General features: G+C 37.2%; 1 protein-coding gene across 1 annotated transcript in view; it reads right to left on the minus strand.

The window, feature by feature from the left end:
- Positions 1-24598, minus strand: part of COL24A1 (collagen, type XXIV, alpha 1) — a 129173-nt gene that overhangs the window by 1205 nt on the left and 103370 nt on the right. The window contains exons 42-59 of the mRNA XM_010006740.1: positions 23876-23932; positions 22180-22233; positions 21170-21223; positions 21010-21063; positions 18773-18826; positions 17047-17154; positions 14557-14664; positions 12946-13053; positions 12805-12858; positions 12448-12510; positions 11594-11647; positions 11061-11096; positions 4612-4647; positions 4486-4512; positions 3366-3431; positions 2485-2653; positions 1615-1724; positions 580-795 (exon numbers count right to left, since the gene is read on the minus strand). Of these exons, the coding sequence (XP_010005042.1) occupies positions 580-795; positions 1615-1724; positions 2485-2653; positions 3366-3431; positions 4486-4512; positions 4612-4647; positions 11061-11096; positions 11594-11647; positions 12448-12510; positions 12805-12858; positions 12946-13053; positions 14557-14664; positions 17047-17154; positions 18773-18826; positions 21010-21063; positions 21170-21223; positions 22180-22233; positions 23876-23932 (1428 nt within the window). The remainder of the gene's footprint in view (positions 1-579; positions 796-1614; positions 1725-2484; positions 2654-3365; positions 3432-4485; positions 4513-4611; positions 4648-11060; positions 11097-11593; positions 11648-12447; positions 12511-12804; positions 12859-12945; positions 13054-14556; positions 14665-17046; positions 17155-18772; positions 18827-21009; positions 21064-21169; positions 21224-22179; positions 22234-23875; positions 23933-24598) is intronic.

The raw sequence follows: 24598 nt of genomic DNA on the forward strand, positions 1-24598 counted from the left end.
TTGGCTGCTGTATTTCATCGTGTTCTACCAAATGGCTCACATCTTGGGGAGTGGAGTACTCTAATAAGCATTAGCAATCCTAAACACAAATATGATTTAATAGTTCAGTCTGCCATGGACTCCACCTTCCAATCATCATTACTTTATTAAATAGCCAAACAATGGAATAATAGTGAATTAATTTAAAGATATCTAGTTGTCAAAAAAATAATTTTCATGCTACCTGAACCTGAGATATTGTGTTAGATAACCTCAACAGAACTCTGACTGAAGCCTGAATTTTCTTTTTGAGAGCAACTGTTCCTATTCCCTCCATTGTCTTAGCAGAATCTTGAAATACATGACATTCAATGTGAACAGCACGTACAGATTCCCTGTATTACTGCAATTGCTTTTATATTTGGGCGGATGTTAAATTCAATTTGAAAGGGTTGGTATATAAAGACATACGCAGAACAATATAAGAAGTAAACTTCAAGGGATGTGAATGTAAGTGGTTATTATTTATTTGCAGAAAGTTAATAACGTCTAAACAGTAACTCCATTATTTTAATAATTCTAGTGCTAAAAGGTAATTACCATGCATTCATCCATAAGCACCTTTGGTTCAAATAGCGTATTTGCTTTAAATACTTGACCATTCCAGCCTATGAAGCTAACAGATGTTTTCTGGCCACCTGCTTTATTTAATCCCCATGTTGGTGTGTTCAGACAATGAACAGTGATGCTATGGGTTGCTTCTGAGCTCAGTAAGTGAAGGAAGTTCATCTGCACTTTTCCCACGCCGAACTCCAGCTAAGGTTGAAGAGAAACACCTCGTTAGACTTGGAGCTGGACTAGGTTGAGTGGCCACAACAACACAAAGGGACACATGCATATGGTGTGGTGCTCGGGGGTGGGAGCATGTACACAATGTCTATACATTGGGATCAATGCCAAAAAGCATGATCTGTATTTTTCGGGAGAGCTATTAGGAGCTACAGGTTACTGCAAACAGAAGCTTTCTTGGGGCATTTTCAAAACTTCAGTATAAACATGAAGGCTTACTACATTGTTGAGGATCTCCCAAATGTAGGAATGCATATGGGAACTTCATGCTATTTCTGATATTCTCCAGTGACTATAGTCCACAAACATAAAATTTCTGTTGCCAAGGGTTTAAGGACAACATTTAAAGAACAGTATGGACTAATGGTATAAAGGAAACCAGTCTCTGCCTAATGACATTGGTAAGTAGTTAAGTGTTGGAAAGTAGTCATAAATTTCTTCCCTCCCATTGCAATGACCTTAGCATCTCTACACTTAGCTGCCCTGAGTAACGAGTTACTAATGTAGCTTAGAAGCACTTCAGGCATATTTTTATGCCTTGTATAGAAAAGTATAAAACAAAATAATTCTGTCAGCATGGAAGGTAAATGAACAAAGTGAAAATTACACTAACAGACATTGTCTCCAGAAAACATGTAACTTCTTTAACAGAATATATAATGTTCTTCCACAAAGATGCACATTAAAAAGCCATCAACTCTAACATAATTTCAGGAGTTAATTAAATAAGCATTAGTTTGTTCAGAGTTGCAGCATGGATGCAGTCTGTCTAGAAGCAAAGCATACCTTTGTCACAGACAGTGGTGTTAAACATGTCTGACCACCTGCAGTGAAGTTGCAGAAAACTTCAATAGCATCAGAAGAACATCCAATATTTGGGTCAATCCAGTATTTTCCTGTTAGTATATGATCCCAGATGGAAAATAAAAACAAAATATAATTGTTACTACGGATTTTGCTGAAATATTCATACTTTTTGGCAAGTTTTAGATACATTATCACCACAGTCACCACAGTTCTAGTAAGCGTTAGGTTTATCTCTGTTGGAGTCTTAAAGAATTGATCTGTCCTTATATATGCCATAAAGTACTGATTTCCCTGTAGCCTCTAACTTCATTTTCCATTTCCTTTTTAGCTAATACTCAATAATAGGGACATTTACAGTTATTATTTTATTAGCCACTCAGAAACTGAATTTTGTCACAGTATTGACATTACAGGTTTAAATAATTATTTTTTATTTGAAAAATTGATTCAGGAGCTTCTGGGACATACTGCCCTTGTATCTGACAATGGTAATTTATTCTATACAATTTTCTCATTAGGAATCTAGTTCACAGAAAATTCATTGCAGATTAGCTATATATACTTGGGAAACTTTGAATCATTAATTTGGATTCAGTTTCAAATTTTCTGGACACTTTTGTTTACTTTATATATGTATATCTGTCTCTAATATCTGTATAATATTAGCTACACACTTTCATCTTTAAAACTCAGAAAACTTATCTTAAATAAAGATAGATGTGACAGGCATACTTCAACAGAATATAATAAAAAAATCTACACATTAAATGTTTTGTGTAGAAAGTAACATTTAGAAGCAACAGTTGAAAGCCTCCTGGTGTTCAGACTCTAACGGCAGTGCACACTCACCATCTGCCACTCGGCGTTCACAGTGGAGCAGGTCCCTGCAGATGCGTGCGGGGTTATCCCGGCTGCCCAGGGGGTTCTTGATGCTGTGCAGCAAGTTGCTCAGGTAGTGCAGCGTTTTAAATATCTCGGTACTGTGATCTAGAAAGGTTACTTCAGTGTTCTGGTATTTCTGCCAAGGGCCATTAGCAAATGTGTTACCACAAGGAAGTATCACAACAGTATATGCAGCAAAAGTCAAATAGCCAGACAGAAGCAAAGCATTTCTAATTCATGGAACAGGGCAAGAATAACATATTCCAATTATCAAATCAGTACATTTTATTAACATTATCAGAGCAGTGAAGTTACAGGCAGGTTAAGACCATGCAAATACATAATTATGACATACTCATATAAAAATGCAGATTAAAAAAATTTTAAAATTAGCATTTTAAAAGTATAATTAGCAGTTTCAGATTTTACACAGTGAAATCTATTCTTAGGCTTAAGCTAGAATATATATGTGAATGTATTTGAGTTCACACCTGTATGGAATTTTCTTGCAATCAATGGGACCACATCCTTGTCAGTATTTTTTGGATCAAGGCCTCAGTGCCACTATCATTATCTGTGGCTGAACAGATACAGTCTATGTCTGGCACTCAGTAAGTTTCCACTACTACCAATCATGACAAAAACACTGCTATGTAGAAACACTGCTGTTTGTTCCTTAACTATTTCAATTGTATCCTATAAACCCTAGCATGTTTAATTATATTCTGCAGTAATTACTTGCTATCCATTATTCATTTTAGATCAGGTCTTTGCAAAGAAGCCCTGTTCTGTCCTCAAAAAATAGACTTATAATTGCATGACAATGTAAATACACTGAAACATACTACCTCCATCTGCAATGCAGCATTTGTCTCAATCAAAGCTTGAACAGCAGCATTGATGTCCACTTGTTTCTGAAAAAGATATATTTAAGAATATAAACAAAATGAATGGGAGTATTCTAAAATGCAGGTGGTAACTTTTTTGAGCACTGTAGCAACATATATGATAGCTTCATTATGTTGCTATTTTTAGAAAATAATTGTCTACAACACTTACTTTTAAAATAGGACCCTCCCTTCCATTTCCAAAGAATGCAAGCATGCATACAGAAAAAGCAGATTTGATTTTTATTAGTACACCCATACCTAATCTAAAGATCATACTCCTTGAACCTGGAAAAAAGATACTACAATAACTGTTAAAGACTAATGTCCCAACTTATTCCTCCCAGATATGTAGTTTATATATTTAAGAAAACTATTCCAGGTAAATGTGAAAAGGTGTTATTTGTTTACAAAGAAGCACAAAAAGAATATCTTAATCAGCCACAGCAGCTGATGGATCCAAAGCAGTCTTCATGGTGCAGGAACAAATACCAAGACTGACAAGCCCCTGAAGGAAGCAGCCCGTTTCTTGCATATCCTCATTCTCTGCACTTTGTGTGACATATGTACCAGACCCAGAAAACAGGTTTGTTTACTTTTAAATAATTAAGTCACTCACACAAGCATCTACACCTTGCAATTTGTTCTCAGATTACATATATCATTACAGGTTTAGGATAATACAGATACTGCATCTGTCCTCACTAACACAGTGTGTATATATAGAGGGAGAAAAACTGTGCCAGAAATAGCACAGTATTTTCTGTTGCTACCTTTCAGAGTATTCAAATGCAGAACAGGAGTAAAACCTTTTAGAGCATGATGGAATTAATCCATGCTAAAAGTATAAGCATGTCCATGAGTGTTGCCTGTTGAAGTCTCAACAGCATGGCAGAACAGAACTGGCAGTGTAAGATGGAAGGTTCAAAAAATGTTATAACTTTAGTGATGGAAGTTGCAGAAAAATGTATTTTCACTTCATCTGCAGTGATGGAACAAACAATGCATTTGAAGAGGATCTTGTTATTTTCACTTTCAAAAAAAGGACTCTGTTGTAGGTTAGGGTTGTTACAGAACTTACTCTTGGTCCTGGTGGTCCAGGAGGTCCCTGGAAAATGGGAGAAACCAGATATTAGGCACTCCACATGTTTATATAAAGTAAACACAACAGGAAAAAAAACCCAAAGCATGTTTTTTATGCACTTACAGGTAGCCCTGGCTGTCCCTGAGGTCCCTGAGGCCCCTAGAAGAAAAGAAGACATAATGTAATAGCTATAAATGAACACGTCTATTTTTATATTTATTTTTTTAAATCACAAATGCCACAATATGTACAGTGAAGATGATGTGACACTGGTTTTGGCAAACCCGTAGATTACTAGTTACTATTGTTAAAATACCATGCTTTGTTAATGTGTAAATATTTCTTTTAAAATGATGGAGTTGTCTAGTTACCTGTTTATCCATTTACTTTTGATATCAAGGGAACATTAGAAGTCCTACAAACTACGAATATATAATGTGCTATGCATTATGCCAGGGTTATGTGTATGTTGCCAATGCAAGTGCTACAAAGGATGATCATAAAAGCATTGAAAATAATGTTATGGGTACTTGTAAAAAAATTATCTGCTTTACTCCATGAGTATTGGTTGGTATTTATTAGCTCCACTTATTAGCAGTGTCAGTTTTCAGCCAGAACACATTATATACATTGTTGAACAAAGATATTGCAGGCTTCCTTCATATTAAAGAAATTATGGCCTTATTTCCTCATCATAAGTGGCATTATTTTATTGTGTAGGATGATGCAGTGACAGAGAGAGCAGAAGGAACAGCTGCTTTTCCATAGCTTATGGTGGCTACAATGCATGTAGTCTTAAATACAAGTTTTAGGCTTGCCTTAGGGTTGGACAGGAATGCTCCCAAAAACACTAACTCCATCTGAATTATCCTTTCTTTGAACAACTATTCACATTAGGATGGCATTATTATGAATAGTCCTTAATACACAGTGATACTTGTGTTTCTGTTAGATTCTCTTCTTCAGTCTCTATACAGTCAAAGCCTCTAGGAGCTGCTGTAAGATAAACAATAGCAAGAACAATGACAAGAATAGTTGGCAGTGACTTAATGCAAGCAGAAGAGAAGAAATGAAAGGCACAGACCAGACCTGCACCAAGTATTAGTAAAACCTTTTAACATAACTGAGTTGATTTAAGTAAAATAATCTGTAGCCAGAGCTGCTTGTACCAATTATTTCAGCACAATAAGTAGTTCCAGCAAAAGCCCTTTTACTAAGGGCTAGACACTAGTACTAAGTCTCTGCCAAAAGAGAAGTAATCTGATCTGACACAGTCATGCTGACAAATATTGAGAAATTTATCTAGTCTAAGAGGCATTAAGTTTTAAATCACTTAATATAGTAATAAGAAGTATTCCTGCTATGAGATTTCACAGCAAGATCTGTGTGTCACTGCATGTTACAACTGTTGAACTTAGATATTAGGAGGAAATTCTTCACTATGAGTGTGGTGAGACACTGGAACAGGTTTCCCAGGGAAGTTTTGGAAGGCCAGGTTAGATGGGGCTCTGAGCAACCTGTTCTAGTGGGAGGTGTCCATGTCCATGCAGGGAGCTTGGATCTAGATTGTCTTTAAGGTCCCTTCCAACCCAAACAATTCTATGATTCTATGAACTTCAAGCTGCCAGTGATAAGGGTGGCTGGAAACAGTTAAAGAAAGGCCAGATTCAATCTTACATTTACTAATGTATATTTTAAAATCACATAATTCCTACCATCAGATCTATACCAACAAGGCTATGTTGAGGGACTGCAAATTACATTTGAGACTGACACCCACATGCCTTACACATGTTCTTTGGAGAACAGAGGAGAATCAAAATTGCAATGATTTCTGGGTGTTTAGGGAGATGGTATTCTGATACTTAACTAACAGGGCTTTAATGGCATAAGCTAGAGGGACTGTAAATATTGTCAGCTTTTCAGCTGATGCATTCTGACCTATTTATGTTTAATCAAGCTGTACTTATATAAGAGATGCTAAGCTATATTTTAGGTAAATATTTACTGATATTTTTAAAAGACATTAGTGCTTGATGCTGGACTAAGTAATTTTAGCATATACAGTAGTCTAGAAAACTCAGTGGGTTCTGTGTCAAGTACCTACCTTCCCTTCATTCTTCTGAGTTTGATTATTGGTGAGCTTGACATTTTCTTTTAAATCTTATTACTATTAAATAGGCATCAAATATTATTGTTGCTATTCGTTATTACAAAACTGATGAGATACGAGTTTGCAGAGATGGCACTCACTATTTTGGCACAGTCCCTCAGCTGTTGCAAATCCACTGGTTTCACAGAGCTACACTGATGTGTGCCAGCTGAGAAGGATAACGGCCACATTTAAATTCATCAGATCAGCATCTCAGCTGCTGTTAAGACTGCTGCAGGATACCTTAAATCCCATGGGAATACATTACTGAACTGTATGATCATGCTTGGTGAAGTAGGTTTAGTACAAAAGGAAAGAGAAAGTGTGAAAAAGATCTCCATCAATGAATTTGACAGTGCAAGGACATAATTGTTTATCTTGGTCAAACCTTGATCACGCAAATACCAAGGCAAGGCACAAAGTCTTCAACAGTTATTCCCTAAGTCACCACACACCTCTGATGAATAGATGTCCTTGTTCTGGGTGCTGAGATTTAGACATTCCAGTGGATTTTTCAGATGACTGAGTGCTTCAGTTCATATTCTATGTTCTTGGCATGTGTAACAATTTTAAGACTTCAAAAGTCTTGGCATGAGAACAGTTCATATTTATAGTGGTTTCTGAGATAGAACTGAATAGTTAAAAATAAAAACTGCACTGCTCCAATGAATTTAAGGTATTTTACAAAAGAGGAAAATGGTTTGCCTGGATTCACCATCTTCTTGCCAATAAAAACTGTGTCAAAAAAAAGGTAAATATTGCTATTTGTTAACAATAGTAAACTACTTTTGGGGATATTACATTTCTTAAATTATTGTAACTTCACAGGGATTTATCAATTACCTTTACAAAACTTTAAAATATAATAACACTGCACAGAGTATGTTGAAAAACCTGTAAAGATGTTATAAATGTTCTTTCTTTCTCTTGTAGTGCAGCAAAATAAGGTTAAATTACACTTCTCATGGATTAATTTAATTGTTTTACTGGAATGTACAGGATTATCTTTACAAATCTACTTAATTTACACTTTGATCACATCAGAATATAAGTGAGAAAACTGTAATTCCATTTCATAATAACAAAAGGCGAGATTAGAACAGTTACTTTTAGTGTGCTCTCCAGATCTTTAATCACCCAATTTCATTGCTAGTACGGAAGTTCAAAGGCCAAAACCTCAGTCTTTCACTAATACAGTGAGTCCTTGGTTTTACTTGCAATGATACATATGCTTAACTCTGAAAACATGAACAGTCCCCAAGACTTCCATATTTTCCCTGACATTTGAAAAATTGCTAAGAAACAGGAAGTAATTTTAACAAAAAGCTTAATGTAAAGCTTTCCCTGACCACTTTTTGTCATTTTTATGTTACGTCACCATATCTCAAATGGGTAAAGGCTAATAACATCCTGTACTATAGTAGTCTGATACACAACACAGCATAGCATATCATACCATATATCGTATCGTAGAATATCTTTGTTCATGTTGAGGATAGTCATGCACTGGAACACACTGCTCAAAGAGATTATCCAATCTCCATCCCTAGAGATTTTCAAGACCTGGCTGAATAAAGCCCTGAGCAACATGGTCTGATCTCAGAGCTGATCCTTTTTTAAACAAGGGATTGGTTTAGAAACATCTTGAGATCCCTTACCATCTGGGTTATCCTATGACTCTACATATACTGGGACCAGTGCTGTTTGACACCTTTGTTGCTGACATGCACAGTGGCACTGAGTGCACCCTCAGCAAGTTTGCCAATGACACCAAAGTCTCTGGAGACATCAACACGCTGGAGGGAAGGGCTGCCATCAGAGGGATCTTGACAGGCTTCAGAAGTGGGCTTGTACAAACTGCATGAAGGTCAACAAGGCCAAGTGCAAGGTCCTGCACCTGGGTCAGGGCAATCCCAAGCACAAATACAGGCTGCATGGAGAATGGATTGAAAACAGCTCTGAGGAGAAGGGACTTAGGGGCGATGAGAAGCTCAACATGAGCTGGAATGTGAGCTTGCAGCCCAGAAAGCCAACTGTCCTGGGCTGCATCAAAAGAAGCATGGCCAGCAGGTCAAGGGAGGTGATTCTGTCCCTTTACTCAGCTCTCGTGTGACTCCACCTGGAGTGCTGTGTCCAGTTCTGGAGCCCCCAACATAAGAAAGACATGGAACTCTTGGAGAAAGTCCATATAAGGGCCATGAAGATGATCTGAGGGCTGGAGCACCTCTCCTATGAAGACAAGCTGAGAGAGTTGGGGCAGTTCAGCCTGAAGAAGAGAAGGCTCCAGGGGGACCTTAGAGAGGCCTTCCAGTACCTGAAGGGACTACAGGAAAGCTGGGAAGGGGCTTTTTACAAGGGCTTGTAGTGAGAGGACAAGGGGTAATAGATCAAAACTGGAAGAGGGGAGATTTAGTATTTAGTGTGAGGATGGTGAGACACAGGCACATGCTGCCCAGGGAAGTTGTGGAAGCCCCATCCCTGGAAGTGTTCAAGACCAGGCTGGATGAGGCTCCGAGCAACTTGATCCAGTGGAAGGTGTCCCTGCCCATGCAGGGGGGTTGGAAATGGATGATCTTTAAGGTCCCTTCCAACTCAAACCTTTCTATGATCCTATGATTATAATTCATGTGACATGCTATGAAATAAAAACAAAACCATAAAATTAAGAAAATTAAAACACTTTCAGTAATGTCAGAATTCTGAAACAATATTCCAAAATTTTGTTAATGTTTCTTTATGTTTCAATCACAGTGAGACCAATATTTTGAATTGAAAAATAATTTTCATTGAATTTTTTATACAAATTTGGTTTTGCCTCTATCAATTTTTCTCCAGAAATAGGCTACAGGACCTTGACTTTTGTTCACCACTGACTTCAACAAGGAGATACGATTTAACATTCCATGTTTTTCAGGGGATAAAAGGATATTTTTTTCTAATAATGAACACTGTATCCCTGATAGACTGAAAACTGTAACAAAAACTTGGACTGCTACAAAAAAGTTAAAGTCTCTGTGATTCTAGGAAGAATGCCAGTATCAATTTTAAAGGTAGAAGTTCAAGCTGCAAATACACAGTTTGATGAAAATAATTTTCTCTCCTTTGATTCTGAAAATAGTTGGAAATAAATCCTTTTCTTGGCTACAGAAAATAAACTAATGCCACTGAGTATGATTTAAAATTAAACATTCTTCTTCTGAAAGTCAGTCTTAGGAGATGAGTTCATTTTGCTGAATTCAAAAACTTATTTAGGAAATAACTGCTTCAACACCAGCACCAATAATGGAAAGGAGTGCTTCTTGTTCACCATTTTGGATGGTTTTTATTAGCATTTTTAAAGTGTTACTATTTTTAGTTCCATGCTATCATAGCAATTTTTATGATCTAACAGAAGAAAAAGACAGTTAAGATAGTTATAGCAGCACAACTTAAGAATCTGATTTTTCCCTTACTCTAAGAAAGGCATGGTCTGAAGAGAATTAGATTCAAAGAGGAAAGTTCCTCAAGACACATACAGTAAGCTTAGTCCCACGCCTTAATTCTTTAAGCAGTTTTTAAGATTTCTGATTTATTTTTCAAAGCTTTTATAGGGCAGTTAGGTTGGAATTGTACATAGGTGGCTGTTAAAAAGAAAATACAGTAATACAAGTGAAACTAAATGGTTTTAAGTGAAGTGGGATGCAAGGCAGGGTAGGAGCAACAGGAACAAGATGACATCGGACAGTTACTGGAAAAGGAACTAATTATAAACCTGTCATATAAAGTAGTGTCACAAGTATTACTGTGTTTATATTTGCTGTCAATATGATAAATTGACACTGACTTTTCACATAGCCATTATCAATTGTAGGCTTTACTAGCTCTAAGACAATATAAAAATTAAAATCCAACATTTATTGATGTACAAAACGTAATGTAAGTTTCTTACTGAAAAATAAGAAAGAGCAACTTCAGAACCTATCAGTGCTGCCTACAGCCACCACAACTGGGATATGTTGCACTGATGTGCGTCCTCAGCCCCAGGCTCCCCCTGAACTTCTGCCTCTCTAGACAAGATACAGACTTTGAACATGCGTATGTGTGCTGGGTTGTGAGGGACTGGAGCATTGACAACAAATGTGACAAAGGATTTTTCTTTTAGAACTGAACTGGGACAGATAAGAAGTACATGACTGCTGTGGTTAGGGCCCACACAGCCTGGCAGCACACACTCACTGAGCATATTTACATAAGTCAACTTCAACAAGAAAAGGTCAGACTTTTGACTCATGCAAAAAGCTTTCTGGGCCAGCACTCTCCAGGAGCACAACACAACTGTCTGGCATTCAGAACATTGTGAGGGTAGAAGTACGTTCAGAGTCACATAGAAACACTTCTTACACAGGCAAAAAATGAATGCACAAAAGCAGTTTCATCTCACCATTTCACCCCTTGTGCCCTTTTCACCTCTTGGTCCCTGTAAGAAAGAGCAGCTGTTAATCCAATTTGCTTTCTAGCCACCTTAGACTGAAATAAGCAAATCAGTATCCATGAGAGTTATTGGCCTCACATGAAAAGTCCAGTCTCATCTGTGGAAGCATTTACAACTCTGGGGCTTTAATTTTTCTGTACTATTAGAAATATACAGTACTTGATAACATCTTTAAATTCCCCTAGGTGGAAAACTGACTTTTCAGATTATAAATACATTTTTTCTTAGTAATTCTGTCAGTGTTCTCCCTATCAATCACCTGTACTGACTTTTTTGTCACTTTTTTTTTTCTTCATGTTTTTTCTTGCATGTATCATAGATGCTGGAGTCACACGTGTTCACTCACCAGTGTGGTAAAATATGAAGATGGTCCTGCTAGCTGCTGTTTGCAAATGGAAACATGAGAAGGTTGCCAGTTGCAAAAGGGACTATTAAAATTAAGGGTAGATGAAATAACCAAAGTATGCAAAAGAGAAACTTACAGGCCTGCCAGCTGGGCCTGTTATGCCTTCTTGACCAACGGGGCCGATATATCCCTGTAAACAAGCAAAAGATTTATTAGTACATCATGTTCTCAAAATGAAGAAAACGCTGGTGACGTGTCCTGATTTGAAGTTGCTCAGCACATAGTCCTGGCAAATATCCAAAAGATCATGCTGAATACTGAGTGCACATTGCTACAAAATCAGGAAAGTAGTTATTTTAATAATTAGTAATAATTATGTTTGGAAAGCCCACACACATTCTTTTAAGTGAAAGCTGATGCACTACAACCAGTGGAAACTTAAATACATTGATTACCAAAGGCCACGTATTTATTGAGCTACAATCAACTATATCTTGAACTATATTACTGCCCACAGTGGTCTTGTAAATCTGCCAGTAAGTACTACTAAAATGTTACCTTCCTGTTCCATTTCATTTTGAGCACATTGCTCATTCCCAGTGTTTATCTTGTACAGAAATGTTTAGAGGAAAAAAATAGCTATTAGAACAGACCCTGAAGCTGCTCCTCTGCATCTGGTTAACTGAACTAAGTTATGTTCTATGACTGAATGGCAGCAATAAGATAAAAATGTTTTGTGGAGATAAAATTATACTAGGGGAGCCACACCACCAGCAGAGCTTGCTTTTTTTCTTCAAGATTGAGAACCCAGCCCTGCCTGTGTACCTGTGCCCATCTTGCAACTAGAGCAGTGTGCCAGTACAAGCAAAGTCTCAGAGAGAAAGGTTTGGCTAGAGGGTTCCAGCCTTGTTAATAAGAAAAAAGATTCCCAAAATTAAAAATGTGTCACTTGCAAGCTATCCTGTCTCTGTCATGGAGTGAAACACTTACAGCTTGGCCCGTTGGACCTTTTGGGCCCAGAATTCCAACTAAGCCAATGTCCCCTGCAGGACCCTGAAAATGCAAAGGAACAGTTTAGTCAAACATGAACATTAGCTATCTACTTCTTTCAATCTCTTCTAATCAGTGGAAATAAGATAATTTCTAAGAGCAGTAACAGTGAAAATACCAAGGGCACTGACCCAGAACATTTGTCTTTGGACATGGAGTACACAGTTCTCCCTACAAAATTCCAACAGTTCAGGTTGATTTAGACAAAATATTGTTAAAGCTGCTTAATTCTGTGCTTTCCTGATGTTCTCACTCTGTAAAAGGCTTAAGGTCTGACAGAAAAGAATGAGCACATACTTTTGGACCTGGGAATCCTTGAAACCCCATCAAACCTTGATCTCCATCTTCTCCCTGTAATAGGAGCAGACATCCTTATTACTATTTCATGATGGTAACTCTTGGATTACTTGTTTTGCATCAACAGCTGTGATTACATACAGTCTGTCCTTTCAGCCCAGAGTCTCCTGCTGGTCCTTGGTCACCCTGTGATCCTGGAAGGCCTCTTTTGCCACGCTTTCCTGGATGACCCAGAAGCCCTTTCTCACCCTGTGAATAGGAAGATAATGTATCATTTATTACAGTTATGACTGTTATAAATTTAAAGATTGGTTTCCTGGCAGAAGTGTGGAACATGCTTTCTCTCTAAGAAATAAATCTACTCTATTAATTTTAGTTCCATTAGGAATACTTTCAATAATAACACTTTCACTAAACTGCAAATATGACTTGACTGTTCCTTGACTCAGAAACCTGCAAAAAACATACATATTGGATAATTTCCAGTATGGTATCTCCTTGTGCAAGAACTAAAATGCACAAATGAATTACAGAACAGGAAGATTAGAAGCAAATTTAAAAAGTAATCCTCTGAGCGAGGTATAGTATAATTGTGGAACTCCTTGCTGTTAGACTAAATATTTACATCTATTCAAATGGAAACTAGACATTTTCATGCAAAATAAACCTCTGAGGACTATCAAATACATAGAAACCACGTCCAGCTCAGGAGGTTACTGAGCTGCAACTAAGGCTGTGAATATACACCTTTCATGCCTTCTTTATGTTTACGCTTTTTCCAAGGTGTTACTTTAATGCTGTAACAAAGACAGACTTTTGGCCTGACTCAGTTCGTGCTCTCTTACTGTTTATTTTTCACGATGTAGTAACCATTGTTCCTCACCTACTCCTTGTCTTTTTCAGATTGCAAGTTATTTCTGAGCAGGAACTACCTCCTGTGGCTCATTGTCTAGACAAAGGAGTAAAACCCAGACTGGTAGCATTGGCAATAAACACTACAAATAGTGAATATAGTTTATACTAGAATATTTGCATTAAAAGATAACAGACAGTACTGCCCTCACTCAGTTTTCAATTCATTGGAGCTTTTAAAAACTGCCTACCAGTAAAACCTCAGAGCACTGCAAATCATGATTTTAGATGAAAAATCCTATTCTAAACGGAGAAAATTATCTCTAATATTTCCATTCTTTCATTCTTTTACCATTGCAATTAATCTAATATTATCAGTAGAAGGTGAGGATATGCTGATGTCAAGTACCTGGAACTGCCTGGAAAATGGAGCACTCTCAGATTTCTTTCTTTCTGACAAGGCTGAATAAGAACAGTTTAAGTCCTATGATAAATGAACATCTCATCCATGATTGTTAGCCCCCAGCCTTGGGACTCAGGCTTGAAATTACGGTACTTCTCTGCTAATAGCTTGCTTAGATGTGCAAATCATCCAGCCTGTTCTAGCAGTTACAGAAATTTAAAATTTCAAGTAATATTTGGCCCTAAATCATTAACAACTACAAAGTGGTTTGAATGGAGTTGGGAATAGCATCCAGATGGGTGGGAACTCTGTTTTCAAACTACAGTTTAGAGAAATGAGGTGAGCAGGACTTGCAGTCTCACCTTTCAAATAAGTTTTGATGTCAATTACTCATATGATTAACAGTAGCACAGTGGTTCCACAATCATTGGATGCAGTATGAGGTCTAAGCAATATTAGTAACACTGTACTTAGACAACAAGATCCTGTTTGTGTACCTTTAGTCCAGGTGCTCCTGTGGACCCTGGCATGCCTGGCAATCCCTTGGGACCTCGAGCTCCAGGATAGCCTGCCAGACCTGGTAAGCCTGAGTTTCCTTTATTACCCTTAAATTGAAAATAATTTATTACAAACAGAACAGCCAAACACGTTTTTTCTTTGTATGCTAAAACAGACATGTAACATAGGATCAATCAAAGCCACTTAATGCTTTCTGCAGGTATGGACACATATTGGCAGTATATCAAAATACATGGAAAGATAGTGGTCAGCAGTATCCTCTGGATTTCTGCTAATACTCCAAAAGCAAAGCCCCATCATACTTAGCAACAAAGTTACCTGGACTTAAACCGTGGGGTGGATTGAGGTTTCTGAAGAGTCAAGTTTTTTTTTTTTTGTTGAATGAACCACTGTCAGCAAAGCAAATGCCATAGCCCATTGCAGTTGTTTGGTTCACTGTTTATCTTAAACCTTGTTCTGACCTACCCTAAATATATCATGTTATCATTTGTGTGGAATCATCTACTTAAACATACAAAGACTTCTGTGAACATTCAAGAGAATCAGTTGCTTCTTTAGGATTATGCAATGCATCTTCCCTATTAGAATCCTCCCAGATAGGAATAGTTGCCCAGTTGGACAGTAAGCAATCTTCTGTCCACAGAAGATTGTGCATTCAAGTATATATGGAAGCACTCTTGGGCATACTAGTGACTACTTTTACCTTCCACAGGGAACTGTACAGAATAGAGACACTATGTACATGAGACCTAAATTTTTTTCCCAAACTTGAAAATTTACATGTTCAGACTAATAGCCTTTAATGCTGATCTGTATTTAATTCTTTTCTAACTGAAAGAAGTGAACATTAATCTCCATTAATTATAGAAGGTGACTTCTTGATATGGCTTTTGGGTGAGTGTCTGAGGATTCTGAGCTTACAATAAGGAGCTCCTGATGAAAACAAGATGCTAGATTCATTCATTATAGATGAACAGAAAATATAGTTGAAATTCATCATATTAATTTTTTAAAGAAGGAACTTCGTATCAAGAAACAAATGAGACTACTTTTCCACAGAAACATTAAAAATTCGACATGTTTATTTATAAATACCAGGCATACAAATAATATTAGTATGACTGTGTACACTATGTGGGATTCATATACAATACCTTTACCACATCTAGACAGATCAGAACATTCGTTATGAAAATGTATGAGAACATCAGATAATAAATAAAAGCAACTATTTTTAAAGACAAAAACATGTCACCTGGAGTTAAACCAATTTTGATGTGTTAAAAAACATGAAATGGGAATTTGCTACTATCCAAAATAATATTTCTGTGATGTCATTTAGTAGAAATATATACATACAGATACACTGCCTTTCTTATTTCATATGACATTCGATTAAGCATCCATAGAATTAAAAGGCTTATTGGAAACAGGATTTTTATATTAAATGTGATTTTAAGAGCTTTTTAATATGGTACTGTGGCTTAAAGCCTCATAGGCTGATAAACTTAGATAGCAAAAGTTTTGTTCTTTTTATTTACTGTGGCAAAAATTAGTTAAAAGTGTCTCTTTGTTACAAATTGTAATGCTACTGTATAATGTTAACATGATTATTAATATGGAGTAATTAAATATTTTTTTCATATGAAAGATGAAATTTTTAGTTTAAAGGCAAAAATATACGAATTCTTCGGGGTGATACTCCTAAATCCAACTCCTAAGAATGTTAAGTACGAGAAAGAGGACATTCTCAGAAGCTGGAGATGCTCGAATAGGGAACATCTGCCCCCTACAGGTAACTTGCTTAATGTTCTTTTTGTTCAACCAGGTGGGCAAATTCATACTTGTAATAGAGCCACCTTAATGAAAAGCTAACCAAAGCTAACTTGGCATCTTTTTATAACAATTACCAGTCCATCTAAATAGAACTACTGAGAAATATCATACCCAAAATCAAAGTGGTCAGACTTTCATAAAAAAGAACAACTAAAGGAATTTAGAGATTTCATTCTCTGGAGTGAATAAGCAAAGAGCTGTGTCACTGTTCCCAGAAGCAGCAGGTCACCACTCTTGGCCCACAGCAAGGCACAGACAGACAAAATACCTGTTTCCAACACGTTAAAGACAATACGGAAAATGTGGGATTATTTTAGGGCCTGAGAGGAAACAGCCTCAGTCCATGGCTCATTTTCAGGAACACAACTGTGAAGCCCCTCTCATTAAGAAAGCATTTTCACTTGGTTGTAGTCACTACTAAAGTATGCTAATGAAACAGTTCTCACATCACACTTCCCGTATGCTAACCTTACATCCTGGCCAGAATAGCAGGAGCAAGAGAGAAAGAAAACAAAGAATCTAATTTTCAAGATGCTCAAGGAACTGAGAAAACCTTCTGTTTAAATATCCTGACCTTAGAAAATCTGTAATACAAAATGACATAAAGAAGAGCAAGGTGGAAAGCAACTTACCTTAAGGCCAGGCTTCCCTGACAGGCCAGGCTTGCCAGGGTTCCCGGGAATGCCTTCTGGTCCAGGGTACCCAACTGCTCCTTTCTGCCCTGCTAGTCCTGGTCTTCCCTTGAGAAAAATTCAAATAAAAGACAGCATTATTGTCTCTCTTCATCTTGACCACCACAGAACTAGATTTCAGTCACTGTATTTCCTAAACCCCACATAATAACAGAGACAGTGACACAGATGAACACTCACAGAGGGGACTCTGAGTTAGAATGTTTGGTTTAAAACGCTATTGTCTTAACCTTATACTTGCTGTGTTGTATGCTCTGAGCAACTTCAGCTGAAACCATGGGGCTCACCCCTCTGATTGCCAGGCCTGGAAGATGGCTGATTCTTAAGCTGAAGCAAGGAAACCTAATAAAGTAATCTATTTAAACCTGTAAAAACCCCAAATGTATGTGTTTTCAGCCTTCATTTTACTCAACACTCTGTATTGTACATTTGCAAAATCATGCTGTTCAAATCTGTACATATCAAATATACATACAAAACCACTACATTTGCATGGAAAAGTCTCCTGTCACACACACCAAAGGAATGGTGATTTTTGCCTTTACAATCATTTCCCTTTAGGCTGACATGCAGTATCTTAACAGGCTTGGAATTCTGTAATTCTTTCTGTATGAATGCATTTCTCAGAAATGTAAAATATGCTAACTACAACACATCTAATTTGAAAATATATAGTCAGCAACAGCCATATAGAATATAAGCAGCATGCCATCTTAATCTCATTTCTAACTTCTGGCTGCTGGATCATCTTGTATTTGGATGTGCTTTAAGACTTAAGTTTTAGATTTACTGTCTTCTCCTCACTTTTCCATATGTCTTTCTTTTCTCTCCTTTCCTTTGTTTGCCCGATGATGTGCCCTATGCAGTCCTCCAGAAGGAAGAGCCAGTTATTTACAAAAAAGAAGCAGTCTCCTTGCCTTCAAAAGGCTGCTTTTGCACTCTACCCAGCAGGTACAAGCTCTGTGAAGCAGCTGCATTTCTTTGGTGACTGATAATGTTTTGATGTAAAGTAGTAAAAGTTGTTTACAATATGTGCTTGTGTGGTATTATTTATTAGGGGACCAAAATAGCTTGATGTGTTTTGTTCTTGGTTATGTTTACAGAACTCCTACTGCTTCCTGCTCTTTCTTCTCCCTCAAGGAGAAAGGGACACAAGTCAGCTTCTCTACGGTGACTCAAGAAAGAGCATTAAAAATTTCAGCTCAGGGCAAGTGAGAGAAAGAAGTAAACCTCAAGGGATCTGCCAGCCATATCCATCATGGACATATGGATCCAGGCTTCTGACGGATGCAGCTGTTCAAAGAACTGCTGGGAGCCAGGAGTAAACAGTAGTACAGCTCTGTGCAATATAATGTGATAAGTTGCACATGGACTACATGCCAAATGCAAAAATTATCCAATTAAGTAACTTTACAAGTGGGAAGGACATTGTTGCTATATTAGCTGCACTCCAATTCTTTGTGCTGACTATAATTCAATGTTATTTTACACAGTTTCAAAAATTATTCCTATTTTGGTATGGGTTCCTTTACACTTCCTGACTAATAAGAAGTAATTTAGAGTGAGCATAAGAGTTTCTGGTACCACTGGCATAACAATTTTGTTTCTACTAGTTACTATTTTCTTTGCTTTATAACCTGAAGATAGAATGAAAATTGTTACTTACAGGAATTCCAGGCTTGCCTGCCTGACCCGTTGCTCCTTTCTTTCCTGTGGGTCCCTAAAAGTTACAAATGCTTGTGAGCTGACATCTTAAACCCAGCCCCCTAGGAAGAGCTAAGAATTTTTCCCCTCTAATATATAATCACATTGCTTGGCTTTGGACCTGATTATTTCCTTTCCAAGAGACAGCAGGAAGTTTTTCAAAAAGAAGTTAAATATATTTTTGGTAGAATTGTATGTATTTTTCCTTTCCCCAATTGGCAAAGTGTAGTTTTCAGAACTTTCTCAACAACAATAAGCTTAAAAAGTTTTCCACATGGAATCTGCCTACTTCTTCTCCATCAGCCACCCCTCTGCCAGGAAGTATGCTTTTATGGCACTTCCTGTACTGTTTAAAAAGGGAAGTTCTGAAAAGTAGGCAATGGAGATGCACTGAGTGTGTGTGGAATACTCAAAAACAATAGTGTCACATATGGGAACATTCTTTTATCTAAGATCACAGACTAATAGAATAGTTTGGGTTGGAAGGGACCCTAAATATCATCTAGTTCCAACCTCCCTGCATGGGCAGGGATGCAAACAAAAGACGAAATTTACTTAAAATCAGACTTTTTTCTGGTCTTGACTATCTAGGAATCTTTACTCTTAGAAAACCAAGTGATACTTACAGCAGACAACAGAGATACAGGAGGCCAAGCACCAAGGAATAAAAGCTCAGAATGGGTCAAAAACATCTCAGATAATTTTGTGTATAGGATACTCTTCACAAAATATAAAATTCTATGGCATGAAATTTATCCTACTTCTAAAAGGTACAACCAGCAGGGTTGGACAGCAGGGACAAGCATAACATTTGTTAGCATAGATAAAGTAGAAAAAAACTTCAGATTTTCTGGATTAATAATTTTAAACACTGCTCTTAAAGCAAAAGTGATGCTCAAATGCTATGCTGCAATGTTATATAACATGCAATTAAGTGAAAAAGGTAACTTAATTGTAAGTGTAAATGTTTCATAATTAATATAAACATGACAAAATGTTCTATTCCTTAATTTAATGCCTTTTTGTTAAGACAGGCATAAAAAAGTCCACCAATCAGAACTCAAATATGTGTATTCAAAGACATTGATACTGTTTTTTTTTAAAATGACAGAGTGCATCTAAAGCAAACCCAGACAATTCAGCATTGCAGTTTATGGGACTGACTTTGTCAGGCTGGCTATTGCAGCACCACTCTTGCCACTGAAGCTAAGAATTGTTGGGACGTTTGCACTCTTAAAGTTTTGTGTAAACCTTTAGGCTCTTTTGGGTTGCTCCAGGCTGGGTATTGGTTCCATATTTGCAAAGGGCAGTCTAAATCTGAGTGGCATTTGCAATACAAAGAAAATATTCTCCAAGGGAAAGACAGAGGAATGACTGATTTTATCCTGTGCTGCAAGTAGTTTGTCAAAGATAATATATCTGAGTGTGGCTAGAGTACATGCTGTCAATGTCTTCACTTCATGTTTCTTTTCTATTTCTCCCCATTCCTAATATACTGCAGATTCTTGTGTTTAGCTACAACATTTTTAAACTCTGAGAGTCGCACTATGGAAAACTGTCAGACAAAATATCTCAAGTTAAGCTGAAATGGCAACTGGTACTATAAGAAATCTTTTAACCTAAATGTTTTGGAATCTTAAAAGCCAATAAAATGAATACCATGGGAAAATACAAAAGACTTTTGGCAACTTTCAATACACCACCCAGATGAACTATTATTTCTAAAGGAACAGATTTAATCTTTGAACTTTTTTATTACTTGCTCTTACATTATAACTCTACTATTCTGTAGTAAAATCCTTATTTCCAGGTCTCTGAAAATTCAACCAGAGGCTACATTTACAGATCAGAGCAGTAAAATCCTGGGTTTCTTTTATTGCTAGTTTGCCACAAGGAACTCAGTTTAGCAGTGTAACAGAAAATCACTCAAATGTTTACAAAAGAGCTTCTCATAATGCTTTATATCACCCCAAAGTAAGACCACTTACCTATCAAATAACACATATTTACTATCCTACATAACCATGCAATTTTCCCTTCTATATTTTTATTGTCCCTAGAAGTACAAAAAGGAAACCCAAACACTGAGTTTTAGCCTTATACAACAGTTCTCAGGATAGCTAGTGAGGATAGCCAGTGAAAAGTAAAAACATACAAATTTCCATTTAGTGCAGTTTTACTTTACTTTTTTCTACTTACTTCTGACCCTCTTTCTCCTTTTGGTCCTTGCTCTCCCAATTCACCTGGCTCTCCCTTTGGAAAGAACATATAATAAATAAACTAAAATAATAATTTGAATGCAGTTGAAAATGCACTGTTAAGAGCCAACAGAGAAATCTCACTTGCTTGAAACACTTACTGGAGGTCCCTGTTGTCCAATAGGTCCTCTAAGCCCTGGAAGACCTATATGGCCCTGGGAAGCAGAAAATGTAAGATATTGCAATACAGATAAATCAGGATGTCACACTCAGTCAGCTATAGATTTCCTTGCAAAGCCCATCTTAAGAGATGGGTGAAGAGATGGATTCACTGACATGACTTAGATAAAATATGCTCAGCTCTGCTAAGATCAGGCTTTAGAGAGCTTTTCTTTTTAAATTCTTTACTCCAAAATGCAAGCAGGTATTGCTTATTTTTCAACATTTCTGTACTTCTGTAAGCACAGATCGTATTCAGTTCATTGATTTATTACTATGTCTATCTGCATTATCTGTGTAACTTAAACAAGATGTTTCATGTCAAAGATTGTCTCTTTTGTATTTCAGCAAACTGCATCAGTGATTAGCATGAGTTACCATCCAATTTGTATACACTGCAAGACTGAATACAACGAATGAATAATTACTAGATTTACAAAGAAACAGTGCATAAAATTCTGAGAAAAACTGTTCATTCATTCAGTATTACAGAATCATAGAACTGTCTAGCTTGAAAGGGACCTCTTGAGATCATTTAGAGCAACCCCCACTCCTCAAGCAGGGCCAAGTAGAAAAGATTGTCCAGGATCATGTCCGGACAGGTTTTGAGTCTTCCCAAGGATAGAGAGTGCACAGCCTCTCTGGGCAGCCTGTTCTGGTGCTCACTCATCCTCAAAGCAAAAAAAGGAATTTCTTGCATTCAAAAGGAATTTAAGGTGTTTCAGTTTATGTCCTTTGCCTCTTGTCCTGTCACAGGACACAGCTCATGAGTCCCAGCTCTCTCAACTTTTCTTCATATGATAGATGCTCCAGTGTGTCCTAAGAGCTCATTAACAGAGCAAGGCACCAGCAAATACAGCTTTGCACATTTGAGAGAAGATGATACTTCTGCTATATTACTTTACATGTATGAATAGCATGCCATGTTCAAATAAAAAGAAAAAGTTATCACCTTGTAGCCCTCATCACCAGGTTCTCCTCTATCTCCACGTTCACCACTAGGACCCTAGAGAAAAAAACAAAGAATGAAATCTAACAGCTGAACTGAAATAGTACTGCAGTGAAGTACAAAAAGAAAGCTGGGATTTCTTTTAAAACAGACTAACCAACTAGACAGAACTGAGGATTACAAATATTAAAGTTAGCTTGTTTAAAGGAATAAACATGATTTTTTTCCTAAACAAAACACACTGCAGTCAGACAGTAGCAATTGTCTAAAATATTTTGTAACTGAAGACTAGAAGCTAAAAGGTAGATCTTACATGGACATAAATGAAATGCATTGAACTCAGTAGAACTTTGCCAGGTTTATACCCATATGACATTTGAATTAAAAATCTCCATAAATAAATGAAGAGACGTTGCTTTCAAGACATGCAAGGAATTATGATTTCTGTAAAACAACACAGGAAAAATTGGGTTTGTTTCTGAAATAACTTGCTGTACTCAGAATCTACTTTAATTTTGAAGTTTGTCCTAATAAGGCAATTTCAGTCCCTCAACATACCTCACACTTATGAGAACTGTACAGGAGCAGAGGGAATAGTGTGACTTTTGAGAGTCATGGGGTTCTTTCTGTTGCATTCAGACACCACCTAGCTCTACTTTAGGGAAAGGCTCTTACTCCACAAGAAATGGAATATTTCCCCAGCATTTTAACTCTCTTTGCAGCAAATGGACCTAATTTCAGCCAAAGGAATAGTGATGGGGTGGAGAATCAGGCCCATAGAATGTAAGAATGGCCAAGACTTTCCAAAAGACATGCAGCTAACAATCAGCTGAAATAATAAGGGACTGACTTTCTCCCCACCAGTCCCCTAAGTAAAGGCACATAATGAAAAAATGGCTGGGCTTCACTAACTGCAGTGTATCTCTACAGTTCACAAATGAATAAATTAGCCACTCTGGTGTATATCCACCAATAGATACTATTGTGCAACTCCTTGTATACTCTCCAAGGTTTCAACAGCCTCGTGGCATGTTTCCTGGATTCACTGGAGTTTCTTCTCTTGTGCATTATCATAATTAAGAAGATAGTCCAGACTCTGTCTTCAGTTACATCAGGATCTTAAAGTCCTGCTCTTGGAAGAGCGAGGAGAGGTATAAACACTGAGGTTAACCTGAAGTAGGCTGTACACATATTACTTCTGGCACAACCAAATTCTGAACATGACACTTTTCTAGTAAGATTTTGAGATGGCTTTTTTTTTTTGGACACATTTGTAATTGCTGCAGAGAGATACCCCACATATGAATTAAGTTAAAAAACAGTTACGAAATGCAGCTCTCTAAATCAGCTAAATTAGCTTTGTAGTGATAATGAAATAAGTCAAAACATATTTCTGGTTGGTAAAGCAATTAGGTACAATTCAGGATAAACAGAGAGGGTAAAATTCTGTTCCAGAATGTGCTGGTCTAAACACAGTCTAATGGCATTAGTGTAATTAAACTCAGGGCACATAGTGTAAAGCAGAAAAGAACACATGACTGCATTTTTCAGAGAGGGATTATGGATTAAAGGACCATCATTCTACAGTTTTCTACAAGAGGGTACTAACTCCTGAAGCACCAATATAAAGTTTCAGAAACAACCTGCATTATCTCTTGCCTTGAGAAGCCCTAGTATAATTTTTTTGAGAAAGACCTACTGGTTCACCTATGGTCCCAGGTGGTCCAAGGACTGTATTGTCTTCACCTGGATAACCCTAAAACAAAGATAAGTATTAAAAAATTTTAACTTGGAAAGTCAACCACATCTACAATGCACACATGCTTGAATGCTAGTAAACACCTAGAGAAGCTACTTAATAGATGCCAAAAATAGATGGTAAAAGTGGATATAATGCTTATGGTTTTGATACAGGGGAATGGTAATTCCATTTTAATATGCCCTAGGTGTTCCTAAGACATTTAGGACTAAAAAAGCCAAGTATTTGTTTTGTTCTCAAAGGCAGCTATTAAGAAAACCCTCAGAACCTCTTTATAACATCAGCCAGTAATTGTCTTCTAGCAATATTCATGGCAAAACTGGCCCTAATATAAGATCATGTTTCTCTGCTTGGTGCAACTCCAAACAAATCTTCAAGAAGGCAAACCCTGTACCTGCCTGGGGTCACACAGACTTCAGTCAGCATTCAAATCTGTTTGCAGGATTTGAGACTTAAAAGAGTAACAGTCAATTTGACAATAAAAGAGCAGCACTGAGGCAAAAGTGTGGCTCTAAAAGTTTCTATTAAGCACAGACTTTTGTCAATCTTAGTTGGACTTTCAGCAAAATCCATGCGGGTAGTCACAGGCTTAAAGCTAAGGAAATGGTTACCTGGTTTCACACTGATTATTTCTGTCAGCAGTGCTCATTGAGGGCAGTGGTG

Source organism: Chaetura pelagica, unplaced genomic scaffold (assembly GCF_000747805.2).
Source record: "Chaetura pelagica isolate M959 unplaced genomic scaffold, ChaPel_1.0 scaffold69, whole genome shotgun sequence".
Classification (NCBI taxonomy): Eukaryota; Metazoa; Chordata; class Aves; order Apodiformes; family Apodidae; genus Chaetura; species Chaetura pelagica.